The 14,375-nt window shown below is 55.3% G+C and overlaps 3 protein-coding genes across 3 annotated transcripts; 2 read left to right on the top strand and 1 right to left on the bottom strand.

Moving 5' to 3' along the window:
• Positions 1-4,316: 4,316 nt before the first annotated feature.
• On the top strand, positions 4,317-5,009 carry VDAG_05599 (uncharacterized protein). Its single transcript, XM_009652494.1, has one exon. The coding sequence runs from the start codon at positions 4,706-4,708 to the stop codon at positions 4,880-4,882; it is 177 nt and encodes a 58-aa protein (XP_009650789.1). The 5' UTR covers positions 4,317-4,705; the 3' UTR covers positions 4,883-5,009.
• Positions 4,935-6,911, bottom strand: VDAG_05598 (farnesyltransferase subunit beta; the record flags this gene model as incomplete). The annotated part of the gene is made up of 4 exons (XM_009652493.1): positions 4,935-5,187; positions 5,262-5,589; positions 5,970-6,103; positions 6,217-6,911. 4 exons carry the CDS (start codon positions 6,909-6,911, stop codon positions 4,935-4,937), a joined length of 1,410 nt encoding a protein of 469 aa, XP_009650788.1.
• Positions 6,912-9,322: 2,411 nt separating this feature from the next.
• VDAG_05597 (uncharacterized protein) lies at positions 9,323-10,009 on the top strand. Its single transcript, XM_009652492.1, has one exon. It carries the CDS (start codon positions 9,471-9,473, stop codon positions 9,921-9,923), a length of 453 nt encoding a protein of 150 aa, XP_009650787.1. The 5' UTR covers positions 9,323-9,470; the 3' UTR covers positions 9,924-10,009.
• Positions 10,010-14,375: the final 4,366 nt, after the last annotated feature.

The following is a 14,375-nucleotide window of genomic DNA, read 5'->3' as shown; positions in this document are numbered from 1 at the left end:
ATGGCTACCTGAACTCTCTTCTTTGCTTGCCGCCGCTGCTGGGACAACAAGCGCTCAGGGTCGACCGACCACAGCCATCGACTACCGAATGGGGGTGGACTTGGATCCCGGACCTCACTCAGCGGGTTTGGCTACCCGCCTGGGACTTGGGACTGAATCCTGTGGCTGGGTGCAGAACAAGCCGCCGCCGACCGACCGGGCAGCACTTGCAGCAATAGTACATAGTAGCAAGCAGACCTTGCAAGACAGTGGCGAAATGGAACCATTGTCATGACGGTGGCTAATCCCGCGTAGCCTGCGAGGTGGGCAAGCGGGCGAGAAGTCATTGTGTCGTGGACCCGTTTTAGAGCACTGGTCACAGTCTTCGCGCCGGCTTGGCAACAGACCAGTAAAACGCAATGTTGCCGGAGAAGCGCATCAAGACAGATGACCGGGCTTGGGATGGGTGGGCTTTCCAGCTTCGTCGCCAGGATAGAAGGGGGAGGGGAGGGGAGGGGAATCGTAGAGTTCAGAGCTCACAGGTCCCGGAGTCGAGAGCCTAGGGGGTAAAAACAAAGAACCAGCCAGAAATCCGGCCTCCAAGATCTTTGTCTTAGCTGCACTAATGCAAAGAACATCAGCCAAAGAGAACGGCTCGTTTAGTGCTAGGGCCATTGAAATCGAAGTCAGGACGGTAAATAATACCACCACCTGCATGGCCACCTGTCATGGTGCCGCGGGGGGGCCTGGGAGGCTAGAGAGGCTTCTGCGTCATGTAGGTGCATGCTGGTCGAGTCCATTTCAAGTACCAGCCAGCTTCTTGGAGGGGCGGCGAGCGACGACGGTCGTCGGTCGGTGGGCTGCGGCCACATTCAGCGACCCGAGGGTAAGGATCAGAGGAACCAGGCCGACCATTCGATTTACCGCTGTGCCGACCAGGCCTTGACGAATGCAAGGTGATGTCTGTAATGATGCTTGATATCGACACGGTGATACACCCGGATGCAAGGCGATACAGAATTCTTTCGCCTCTCCATCGTTGTGTCCCATCCGACATCCCTTTCAGTAAAGACAGGCATGGGCCTTTGAGGTGCTTGGGACAGTGAACGGTCCGTCATCTAGGACAGCCTGCCAGTAATCGAGGGGCCAGCGGTTGTCGGCGACAGCTACCCGAATTCGAGGGGGTAAGGGACTGGAGTGGCTCCAGTCCTAAAACACAAAGAGAAAAAAGAAGGTCGGTGAAGACGGCCGTCGCCAAAGCAGCCAGAAAAGACGTGCATGAACAGCAAGCAGTGGCTGGGCCAGGGTGCCGAGCGGGGTCGATGCTCTCTTGTTCGTTGGTTTGAAGGCCGATCGGTGGCAGACCAGGGTCTTCCGGGCACAACAAAGCCTACGAGAAGCCCTCCAGAGAGGGTCCAGTCCGTCGCGAACACAGATGACGAGCGGGCGGGGGCGAGCATGACGGCGCCGGCCCATCAACGAGCCAGCAAGACCCAAGGGCGCTCCGTGTTTGGTCGCTGGCGTGGGCAGGCAGGCGAGGCAACCAAGCCAAGCTTGTAACAGCCTTCGAGACCCTCTGGCTCATGCACTGATGAGTTGGCATTGCTTGCTTGATATTACCTCGGGCGCAAGTAGAGGGAGCCACCGGACCGTACAGAGTACGTGAGCAACAGTTGGGATCCGATGCACCTGGAGATGATCGCAGGTGGTTATACCTGGCGGTACGAGTCGCCGTACCCTTTGTATTAGGGAGTGGCTCCCGTCCGAATTCTCGGTCGAGTCGGGCGTTGTGAGTCGTCGTCCAGCGTCTCGCGTGGCCTGAATCCAAACAGCCTGACTATCCAACCGAACTCAATTGCTAGTCCCCTCGTGGAGTCACAGCAAATGCGTCGATGCTTGATGCCTGTCCCTGCGTGACATTGTCTTACCAACAAGGTAGGTAGTCTAGGAATTCTGTGTACTGCAGTCTGTCCGCCTGTCTTGTCCTGGTCTCCTTGTCTCCTTGTCTCCTTGTCTCATCGGCACCAAAGCTGTGCTACTGAGGGAGCTTAGGGCGTAGTGGTGGCCTGCCACGAGAGGCGGCGTGCTGTGATTTGACAATTGGAACCATTTCTGGAAACCAGCTTCGGTCAGCGTTTCCATCGACTGGCTGAAGCTGAGATGACATTCCGCTGGCGCGCTGGACGGCGCGCTTGAGAAAGAAGCCAACAAGTGTAATGATGACACACGATATCGTGATATCGAATGAGGTGTTTGGGATTGCGTCGTGTCATGTTGCCCATCTGCACAAAATGGCATGGTGCTCCGCCTGATGAGGTATCACGGGTTTGGGCCATTTGCTGGTTCGCAAGGTCAAGCAAGATTTCAGTGCCGGGGAGCCAGGACGCTCCAGAGAGCGGTTACATCAGCGGACTAAATTGCTCAGGCTGGTTTTGTGGTCGGCGTTTGCTAATCCATTCCGTGGCATGATTGAAATCCGAAGCGTCTCTGCACGAGAAGATGCGTGTTCGAGATTGATCGACTGTTGGTAAGGTAAGATAGGTACCATGTACTATGTAGACCAGGAGGATAGACGCTGGGTCGAGGCGCCGAGGTGTACCTGTACTGTAGGCGCTGGACTGGTGATGGAATCTCCGGAGCAGCCATTGCCTCTTTGGTTTGCAACATGTCCGTCCCACTTGGCCTGGAGGGGCATTGGGTCCTGGCGGCAGTCGTGAGGGGGCTGCCTGGCGATTGGGCTATCTGCAAAGATACAATAACATGAAAGACCCCTCAGCAAGGGCAACTTCCTTGGTTCTGAGATCGCAATATCGGAAGGTACCCTGCCCGGACATCGAGTACATACTAGGTAGGTATGTAGACAGATACAAGGGGAGCGGCGGCTGCCATTCCCCCCATTGTACCTTCCTACCGAGGGTCGAGCGTGGCAGGCGCCCGCCTAGGTACCTTCCTGCACCTTCGTCTTGCTACCTGTGGCACTGGAGACCCTGGCTCTCGACCTGGCCTGGCTCGGACAAGGAATGCCATCTAGCGTATCGCCAGGGATTCATCCCACTTTCACCTCATCCTCGTCCCTCAAGAAATCCATCAACCAACCGAATGACCTGCAGACTCTTCATCGCGTCGGAAGTTCCGAGGGGCCATCACGAGGGTGAGTTTCCATTCGGCGGTCTACAATAACATGCTATGCGCGCGGCATGTCATATCCCCTCCACCATGGCATTCAGCGTGCTAGTTTCCCAGCGATCGTACGCCAGGTTCCCCTCCTTTCACCGACGAACGGCGGTACATGCAGCTGGCAGCTTGCGATGTACCGTCCGCCACGAAGCCATGCTTCCAGCCCCATCCATACTTCGTACAAGTCGCTTCCAAGTCAATCGTTCATGGATCACTGTCCATTACAACCCAAGGCCTCCTTCGCGTCAAGCCCCCACTCCCGCAACCAGCTCCAGCGTACGAATACACCTCCTACGACCTGCGGGATCTTCCAGATGTAACATGAACAGTGTTTTCTTGCCGACCGCCATATGCAGTCGACCCCACGCCGCCACTGTGGACGGATGGCTGTGGAAGCAGGCAGGTAGGCCACCCATTGTGCGGGGCCTTGGCGGCCCATTTAGGGGACCGTGTTCTCGACCTGAGGGTGTCAACAAGAAGACGGTCCGAAGCGCTCTCTCCTTCCGCTTCTTGCGTTCAAATGCTTGTCATCAGCCTGCTTCGCATGGAGTATGCAAAAATATCGCGGCATCACTTCGAATCCTGAGAGGCGCGCGTCTCTCTCGAGACGCCGACGTATATATCTGGAACTGAAATATTCATAGGTTAACCGGCTCAGCCGTCTGCAGCATGGCATGCATCTCATCCAGGTCTTCCCACCACGGCGTCCAGCTCCTCGGCGGATCCCGCCCACTTCCTACCGCAGGATTCGTCGTTCACTTTGGAGCAATGTCTCTGCGAGCCTGATCTGTCAAGTGCACTGTAGGCCTCGTACACGCAAGTTGTGTCAGTGACGGCCACTCGGAGAAGTTCATGAGCAATGTGACAGACTAAAGAAGTGCTGGACTGAAAGTTCAACCCGCGAGAGTCATGCATACAAACGACGCGGTACTGCAAATGGGGTCTCGCACCGGATCGTCCGGTGGGCGGACAATGTGGTGAGCTCTTGCCCGAAACGTCATGTTGTGCGTCGAACGTGGCGTATGTACGACGTAGATTCTGACTGGGAACCTTCTTCCCCCGAGAGGCTGATCGACTCAATGATGCCTTGGCCGCATATCATCAACCGCTGATATGGCAACCCGTTGTAGCTCCGGGGCTCGTTCCATGAAAAGGACACCATCCATTCATTTTGGCCTATCGAGGAGCAGTAACATTTACCGTTACATGTGTGAGACGGCTCTTTTTCAGCCTTCTGCATACTGCGAGTAGTGATATACAGTTTCTCAACTGGACAAGGGGACCGGTGAGCTGCGACCAGCTTTCGACGTGCGTTATAATCAACCATGACACCTCGTGTCATTACACACACAGTACACGAGGTTTTGTAGTTCCATTGCTAGAGCATTTCAGGTCGCTGAAGACATGGACGTCCAAATCAAGCCGTACGGTCGATTCCTAACCACGATGCACAGTCACACCACAGCCGAGGCCGCAGCCTTCAGTCTTGTCGGTCGTTGACGTCCAAAATGTTCCTCAGCCATCCAAACCGGAATAGAAGATATGGCCTATGGCCAATGACCAATCCTTTCGAACAGCCACTTCTCTACGGTTGCCACGTGACGCAAATGTTCAAGTACGTGCCTTGCCGCAATCGCTCGCGGCACCCCTGTTCCACATATCTACAAGTAAGTGCGCCCTGTGGCCGCCTCATACGAGGCCGACTTGTCATAGCAGGAATCGATAACAGGACAGGACCGCAGGCAGAAACAATCAACAGACCCCGCTTTCGCCGCGGACTAGAACCCTGTCTTGGCCGCAAAGTAGGCCTTCATGGCATACGCCTTCTGCTCGGGAATCGTGTACGCGGGGTGGATCGTGGCGACGCGGTCCTCCTCGTCGAACACCTGATCGGCACCCGTGCGGGGCCTAACCCTCCACCTGGGTTCCGCCAGGATGGTGTCGTCTTCGCCGACGTATGTCATGTCCCAATCGTGCTGGGCCGATGTCAGGCCGCTGAGGACGTAACAAGAGTGGTACGCGTCAGAAGGTCTGGGCCTCAAGTTAGCCACGCCTGCTGCTGCCACTGAAGGCGGAAACAAACAAACGACGAAAAGGGCACACACCTGCTGGGTTTGTCGCGCAACCCTCCACGCTTCGACTGATCCTGGGCGCAGCAGAGGATATACCGGATGAGCCCTTCTCTGCTGAACCATTCTTCTTCGTGCGGATCACCAGGACGCTGGCTGTTAGCTGGCAGTTCACCCTCATCGTCACAGACATTTTCGTCAAGCTCGCTGGCGCCGTTCAGTGCGGCATCGACGAGGGGCCAGCAGCCGCCGACCCAGTGGCTGTAGCAACCATCGACGAGCTTGTTCGTCCGGCCACTGAAGCCGCCCTCGGGGGCGTACTGCGCGAGGAGAGCCAGGAGATGAGTCGTGCACGTCGAGGTACCTGAAGTGTGTTGCCTGCGTCAGCGCCATGCTGCCTTGCTTGACCCTTATGTGTGGCATGCTCTTGCTGGCCGAGAAAGGGGGGGGGGGAGGGGGGGCTGCGGGCGGCTTGGGTGTGGTAGGGGACGCACTTTGGGATGATTCGGTGCGGGGCGTCAAGTATGGCGAGACAGCCCAGGGCACAGAATGTGTATGCTCCGTGTGCTTCCGTGTCAGGCTTGCCTCCGAGGCCGCCTTCAAAGGTCTGGCCTAGACGGTGGGGTGGGTGTGTCAGTCGGGGTGTGTCTCAATTCTACATGCAACAATAGAACAGGGGCAGGTCTAGTTATGCCTGCTTGCCAGCCAGCCTGAAGACAAAAAGAGCATCAGGGGTTGACTCACATCTTCGGACGAAAGTTCGGCTAGGCCGGGTGAAGAGGGTGGTCTTGCCGTCGGGGGTGTAGGCCGGGGAGTCGGGCGACAGTTCGAGGGGCATGTTCAGGAGGCCAGCGATGACGGTGGTGCAATAGGCACCCCTGGAAGCAAGCGGGAAAAGGAACAACAGGTAAGCGTGGTTTTCGTATGGCGAGATGGCGCCGCGAGCCGTTGTGTTGCATCGGCGCGCATCATGGGGAGCGTATGAGCTTACCTCACGTCGACTTCACCGCCATACGCCATCTGCACGCCGCCGTCGGGCTGTTTGAGGGAACACAACCACTTCCACATGGCTTTCCTGTCGATGACTTCGTAGAGCTCCTCGCCGCCGACGATGGCGATCGAGAGGATCAGCGCAAAGCTGGTGGCGAGGTGGGACATTTGCCCGTGGCCGCCACCGAAGCCACCATTCGGGTTCTGCATGGCCCTCGCCGTATCGATGAGCTTCTGCCTGTACATGGAAACGTCCTCGCCGAGCAGAGCCAAGCCGTTGAGGGACCAGAAGAGGAACCATGGCCGACTCGCGTCCGCGATGAGATAGGGGGCGGGCAGCTTCCCGAGCTGCTTGTGGAGATACTTTACGTGAGCTTCACGTCGAAGCCTGGGTACGCCATGGCGGTTGAGCTCGAGAGTGTCTGAGTCGCCAGCGAGGAGCGGGAGGCACTCATGCATGGTCGCGTTCTGTTGGGTCAGCGTGTGCGACCGGTGTGTTTCCTTGATGGGCGGCGGGGATGTGAAGATTGCGGGCACGGGCGAGAAGCTCTGCCTGTCCATCTGCGATGCCAGGAGGTCCTGTTCGTCGGGCTCGGATGCCGAGATATCGACGAAGCCATCGTCTGTCTCATTCACCACTTTGGCTTCGCTCTCGGCGGGTCGCCCCGTGTCTGCTGGCGTAGAAGCGGCAGCCATGGCAGCAGCTGATGGTCTACTGCGCCTGAATGCGACTCTGGTGCGGTGGTTCTCCGGTCTGACTCGGCGGTTTGTGCTGGTCGCGCTACTGTTGTTGCTGTTACTGTTGCTGTTGCTCATGCTTCACCACATGGAGGGGTTGGCGGGGCGGGGGGGGGGAGGGGTTTTGTAGTGGCTGTCGACGTCGTCCCTGGCTCTCCGTTCAATTCATCCTCATACTCTCCATGTCTTGTAGCTTCCTTTTCTCTTTGATCAGACTGATCGGTCAAGTTGAAGCTATGCTGACATGAGAACAATCACAAGATGGTTTTCACCTTGTCATTGTCAGTCGTGGATGAGGTTGGCCGTGGTGTGGAGCTCGAGAGCTCTGATTGGTCTATGGAATGTGTGGCTCAATTTGGGGCTTGTCTCGGCCCGCTCTAGCGGGGCCTTCAGGTAGCCAAGCCTAGGTAGGTAGTGTAGGTTGGTAGGCCAGAAGAGCCCCTTTCTTTGTTGACCGTGGGTTGTCAAGCCTCTTTCAGGGTCATGTCTCGAAGCCACGTGCGGTAACTCGGCCGAGTGGTCATCGCTCGGGGTCTTGGGCAGACGTGTAGCATGTGCTCAGGCAGTGAATACCCAGCACGGTGCTTGCAGTGATCAGCACACGCCACGGCATATCTTGACCTTCACGATGCGGGTTTTGCTGCTTCTGAAAGTGCTTTACCCCAGTCCAGAGCACGCAACGAGGAGACTCGACGCAGCAGCTGCTTGGCAAAGTCTGTTCAACTTGACGACCCACACACCATTAGACTTGTTCTTCAGAGCATGGCGTCCTAAAAGCGCGTGTCGTTCGAAGTCCTTCTCTCCTGTGATGTCTTCTCTGATTGTATGAAGAGGAGGTTGTTCGGGCCTCCATCGCCACTGCTCTTTAAAGAGATCGACATGCTTGAATTGGAGGTACTTATGCCTTACAAATTGGATCAAGCACGATTTTGAAAGACGCTGTTGTTCGCACATGCCTCGAGCATATTATCTCTGGTTTCCTTTTGGCACAGTTCGCATATAGCATTGTGTTCGTGTAATAACATTAATAACCTTGGAGACACTTATTGAACCGAAGATATTTTCCATGACCGTGGTCCTTGTTTCTGAAGGCAAAGACTTGGAATTGTTAGTCCACAAATGTCAGAATTGACATGAGACAGGATGCCAATCAAGCTTCCTAACTAACCTTTGGCCTACAGAAAGCCTGAAACTAGACCAATCTCTAGTAGCAAGTTGGCCGGCTGTTTAGAGTCAGCGCCGCGTCACTTACGCTAGAGACTCGACGACCGGGCTCATCCATGAAATAGGTGTGAGCTTGACGCTTGTCGTTGTGTCAAATTTGAGCTCTAATAACACAAGAAAACAGGCTTCCGGGAAGTTGACCACAATACCTTGCTTGAGCAGAATGTAAAGCACGAATTCTTTCTCCGTCCTGGGCTTTTACCACCTCCTCCTTATCTATCCTTCACAAACTACATCCCCTTTGCGATAAGAATACATAATACGGGCCGGGCGGGGGGTTGGGGGGTTCCTGAGCATATCTCGCCACTTGTCACTTGAAGTTTGCCCCTGGGGAGTTGTGACCTCAACGTCAGCCTTCGCATCAGTTCTGGTACCCGCAAGCGCCATGGAGCTTCTATACCGTTTTCGATAGCCTCCACCAGCAACAAAGGAGATGGCGTTCTCTATGTGCCATAACATTCTCTTGACTCGACACACACCCGAAGCCTGTGACAGTCTCCGGATAGGCTGCACATACGAACCTCACAAACATAACAGAATCTCAGAACCCTAACATATTCATCTTCTAACCTACTGCGAGGCACAGTGGGCGCACATTGATAGATAATAACATCGAGGTTGTTCTAGCTATTCGTATAACGCTTTTTTTACCAGCGAATGTCGTTGGTGTCAGGCGACCCTGCGGAGCCGCCAAGCAGGGGGTCGACCAGGGGCTAAGGGCTACGAGAAACGTATATATACCGGCTACGGAGGGCCCTCCAAGCTACGGAGGGCTAGAATTCAGATATATTCCAACCCCCTACCTATCATCTATTGCTGCGGACTACGTATGGAAGACCTCTTCACTCTGCTTTACCCAACGCTCTGACACTTGGTGAGTCAAAATGCCAGGTCACTCTGCTCCCACCATATATTGTAACAGAGTGAAACAGGTGTGTTCGGAATCCTGGATCTTGCCCGGTACAGACTGCGGGAGATCGATCAATTCGCCACGCAAGAAAAGACCAGGAGCTGCCGCCCGCTTCTAGATGCCTCACTTCCAACCTCACAATCACAAGCGCCTAGCTCAGCTCATTCCTTCACGTTGCCGACGTGCTTCAGAATATGCTTTACATGTAGAAATGGCTTGCGACAAACGTTGTATTGAGCTCAATAGCGAAGTCCCTAATCTCGCAGGTGACGAGGAGGGCTGGTTCGGATGTACAGGTTTTCATGCCATTGTGAACTGTATAATGACGCCAAATATGCTTCTACGACTACGTTGATTTCCTGTCTATGGCCACAGACTTATAGATGATGAGCTCACGCTGTCGACAACATCCACTCCAACAGAACAATGTATGCGTAGAGATAAGGGTTAATAAGGCTCGGCATGCTATCGTATTCGTTTGTGTGAAAGCGTCAATGAACGTCCGTCTTGTGAAGAAAAGAATGAGCCCAAACACAGTCAATCACAGCTGCCATCAGGTAGCCCGTCTTATCTTTGTAGTTTCTTTTTCCCGAATTATTGAATCTACAACTTTGAAGCCTAAATATATAAAGACGTTGCTATGTGGCTATCGTAACCCGAGCAAGGGTTTGGGATGTCCCTTGAGCAATACATCGAGAAACTCCATTGATTCTCACGGCTGCCACAGCAAGACCGAAAATAAGAGGAAGGGCGCCGAGAAGGGCTTGAGACTGGTCAGAGGGCGACCGCGATTGTCCGTCAGTCCATTCTTGTACCAGACTAACTCAAGCCCATGACGACGGTTTAGACGCAATAATTCACTGGATTGTCTTGACTCTCTATCGACTTCAACTCAGTCCTTACGCTGTTCATGGCGCACTCCTGACTCTGCGGTTTCACTGTATTGCCATACCTAGGTCGCAACAGTCTCAGTTGGCCGAGTTGTGCAAGCTCGCCACCAAATGATTTGCACGATAGGATTGCAGGAGCAGATACATTCCATTCGTCAACATCGGACGGCATTGCTCGAAGCACGTCATCCACTACAGACGACAGGAGATGTTGCTCATGTGCTGAAGCAGCCCGATGATGCCGACCTCCCAAAGGCTCGACCTGCAGGCGACATCCTCGCCTCCCACCGCGGAAAGTAGCAGGAAGAGCTTCTCCAAGACCCCGCCCCTCACCCTGCAAGCAATCGCTCTGCATCCTATGAAAGCAGCCGTGCTGTACAGACAGCTCACATGTGCATATGTGAGACGCATCCATGCCGGGCGCCACCGCCATGATAACCACATTGTACGTCTTGCAGTTGCAGCAAAGCATGCCCAGACGCAGAGGGTAAGCGGAGGAAAAAGAAATCTCAGCCCAACCCGCCCCGCGCCACGGCAGACCTGGGGGGGGGGGAAGGATTTTTGATCCTGAATACGCCCTCCGCAACGACAGCGTCAGTCACACGCGCCAGAAAGAGGGCCAGGAGGAGGAGAGGGAAGAGCCCCTCTTCATCGGTTCCCATCTCTGCCAGGTACCCGTTCCAGACGTCGGAACTAATCTCAATCCAACGGTATTCGTCAGGCACCAACCGTGAAATTTCGTGATCACGCTTCAACGACCAAGACAAATGGAAGAATGCCCCCCACCGAGTCATGGGCCTCGCCCCCAGTGCTTGCGACCATCCGATGTTGAGATTGAGCGAGGCATTACGTGCAGAGGCGTGTGGCTGTTAGCACGGCTGCTGCACATGTCGGTCTTCAGCACAGAATTCCAGAAAGAGCATCGCTTGTGCAAAGTCCCGCTGTCGGTTGCCAATCGTGCATCTTTCCTCCCAGGATTGGCTCGAGCGAGATGGTGTGGATACTTGCTACATTAGGGGGGGGAGCGGGCCACGCCACCACGATACCGTCACGTTGCGGGCCACGGATCCGGCCTCTCGTACACCGCACATTCGGTGGAATGCTCGTTGCAGGTGTCCGTGGCCGCAAGGAAGGGTAGGAGGGGGGGGGGAGGGAAGTGTTGCTTTTCCCCCGTGTATGGCACGCCTTCGGGACAACTACGACGCGTGCACCATCGTTGACGGGGATGCACCCAGGATCTGTCGTCTTTCGAGTACTTCATGAGCCAGTAGCAGTAGACAACAGGCAGGAATGGCGTGTGTCTGGTCGGAATATGGTTCGAAACCTGATTCAGTTCTGCACGAACAGCGTACCTATCGAGGGGCCCTGTCCAACGCTCGGCACAGTGAGACATCTCAGCCATCCTATATCGCGGGGTCGTCGCAGCACAGCGTCCCGTGGCCTGGCTTGCCTGGGCTGTAGGTGGTGTCTGTCAGACGTTCAGGGCCGCAAAGACGGGCGAGAGCGCAGGCCCGTCATATGGCGGCATCGCACACACCCATATCTTGATGTTTCAGACAACGTGCCATGAGGTGCCACAGGGACTGGGAGACGGAAAGAGAGGGACCTGATTACAGTAGAGGCGGCAGGGCCGGGTGAATAGAAGTGCCAGAGGCTGACCAGCGGTTGGAGGCAAATATGCAGGATGATGCTGGGGGGGGGGGGGGGGATTTCATGCCTTGTTAGCTGCGGGCAACCGAGCATGCGTACCTAGGTGGCACGACACCAATGGCATTCAGCAGCAGCAGGCGCCGTCGTTGAACTGGTGCCGTTTCTCTGCACGTCGAGCCTATCGTCGGATCTCGGGCAGTCCCTCAGCTCGACCACAGCAGGGCAAAGCATCTGAGTCTTAGTTGTTCACTCAACGCGCGCGCTCAGAATGAAAGCCCCCCTTCACTTCACTGCCACGCCATTTGCTTGCTTTTGCCTCGTCGTTGGCAGACTGCAGCAGCGACCAACGATCAAGATGATTTGACAGCCGGAAATAGGCCAGTCTGTTCGGAGGCCTGGATGCAGATCTCCTGCAGGTGATCTCGGCGAAGCCAATTGGTGAGACGTGCGTCGCGGTAGAGGTTGGCTAACTCGAACTGATCGTCGCAGCTCGAGCTGGGAGCTCCATGCACTGTGTCGCGGAGAAATGGGGACAGAAACGGGTATTTGTCGCGCTCGGCCTCAGATGGACCCTGGAATCCGCTGTCACCGATGTGAGGTTGTTGACTGTATCGCGATGCTTAATGGACTGGCACTATTGATGAGGGGGCACCAATCCATTGTTTCGTCGTCCGGGCTAGCTGTTGGATAGATCATGGGCCGAGGCGCTGGCTGCCCTGTCCAGCCCCTCTCTGCCCCTCCACACCTGTTGCCGAACCTGGCCTAGAAGTGCATTCGGAGTCTTACACATGTAGCAGGTTTCTTCTAGCTGTGGAGTGGCGCCTTGAATCGTTTCTACAGTGCTCCGAGTTGGTAGATCTAGCGGATCGCCCTCGTACCTCAGCTTGCACGCCTCATTGTTGACCGCGAGTTGAATTGAGTTGGATTAAGGAAACGCTATTCAAGCGCCTGGAGGACCGAAATCCAGACCTTGGATTACTCCGAGCTTGCTCCTCAGCAATGAAGCTAGCTATCTTGACGGCCGGCGCCTCAAGCTTCCGTGAAGCAGCAGCACCGCCCCAGGACCAAGCGATTCAACGAAGGCGAAGCAAGGGCTCTGCCTCGCTTCCTCTACTGCAGTGACGCCGACAGCTGCGTGTAAAGCCGGAAGACGAGTGCTTCCATCAACGTAGAGATGCGTAGTGATACATGCCACTCAATGAACCCCAGACAGGACGGCCGTTGGCAGGAGGGGGGAGGTTTTAGAAGTATGCGTTGTCCAAGGATGAAGGATTGAGGATTTAGAGGGGGTTGGTCACTTGGTGTGTTTCCAGCCCCTCGCGTCATCGGCTGCACGGACCAGAGAGAGGCATCAGCGATGCGATCTGGTGACAATGGCATTGTCCGCCAGGGGGAGCGCCAGCTCGTTGCGATCAAGATGGCAGCAACTCAATCGCGGACAAGGCATGTGCGCAATACGATGGGCTGCGGCCAAGAGCCACATGGGCAATTGGCAAATAGCAATGGTAGCTTGGAATGCAGCTGTGAGGGCGAAACTCAGATGTCAGACAATGTTCTGCTTCCTGCGATGGCATGACGAGTTGGCTCGCTTGTCCGAACTGGCGTGGGATGGGAAAGTCCCACAATCGGATAGGATGGCTGGGGGGCGATCGATCAAGCTGCGTGAAGTTGGCTCGTGGCCCTCAGTCTCGGGAGGGACCGTTGCGAAAGTTAAACAGCGCTTCCCTTTGTTGCTCCCTCGGCAAATGCCTACATCATACTGCACATCGGAAAGGCTCGCAACACACGCAGCATGGTGAGGTGAGGCGTGACGACTTGTTGACGGAACACTGCTATACCGTGCGAGAGGCTGACTGCATTCAACGGCATCCTTCTGATACCGTGTTCAAAGGAAAAAGCTGATACGGATCGATACGGATCGCAAGGTTGGTTTTCTGCCCGCTCCATGTGCCGTGCTCCTTGCTACGTCCGTTCCTTTGTTGGCGCTCGTTTCTCAGAAACACGAGGCCGTTTGATAGCCTTGAAAACTAGAGCCGGAAGGGGGACGTGGAATTCAAACAAAGCACCAAGAACATCAAATCACACCCTGCTATGACGAGAGCCGCAATTGCCGCAGAATACCATGTCCACTCTAAAAGCCCCCCCCCCCTGCGTAGGAGGGAGAGGGCCCTTGTTGGGGAGAGAGGGGGCTTTGCACTGAAACCCAGTACCCAGTTGACATTCCTGTCGGCCCACCTCGTGATCGACTTCAGCTACTGCTAGTCTATTGCCGCCGGCCTTGGAACCAGAACTGCTTCATCCCAGGCTCGGACGTGAGTTCACCTGATTCGATTCGTGAATCGGAGGATTATCGAGGCTAGGCGAGCAGGAACTCCCGTTGTGGATCTTCCAACATGCTTAAGGTCCTCTTCACCGTTCCTGGTGCAACTTGGAAACAGGGAAAATCAACGAGGTGAAGTGTATAACAATTTTTTTAAAAAAAATCCAAGGTAGGAAAACCAGGTAGGAAAACAAGGTAAGAAAAAATCGGGGATCAAGGGGTCGGCAGCATGGAGGCTCTTTACAGTTCCGGTCCTCACAGGTGGACTGCCTTGCCTGTAGGTGTGTCTTCACGATTGCCCATGTCCCTTATTATTTTAGTTGAGAAAAAAAGCCCTGGAGGCGATGAGAAAGCGGTCTGGACAGCCAGGGCCTGGTGGGCTCATGGGCTCGGCAAGCGCTGCACGGCGATGGAGAAAGCGTAGAGGC

Source organism: Verticillium dahliae, genomic scaffold (assembly GCF_000150675.1).
Source record: "Verticillium dahliae VdLs.17 supercont1.10 genomic scaffold, whole genome shotgun sequence".
NCBI classification, from domain to species: Eukaryota; Fungi; Ascomycota; class Sordariomycetes; order Glomerellales; family Plectosphaerellaceae; genus Verticillium; species Verticillium dahliae.
The sequence above is the reverse complement of the archived record's forward strand: the minus strand, read 5'-3'. Positions and strand labels throughout refer to the sequence as shown.

Bases quoted from the DNA above. Each gene is read 5' to 3' on its own strand.
- VDAG_05599 (XM_009652494.1), top strand. From the start codon at position 4,706: ATGGCCAATGACCAATCCTTTCGAACAGCCACTTCTCTACGGTTGCCA.
- VDAG_05597 (XM_009652492.1), top strand. From the start codon at position 9,471: ATGATGAGCTCACGCTGTCGACAACATCCACTCCAACAGAACAATGTA.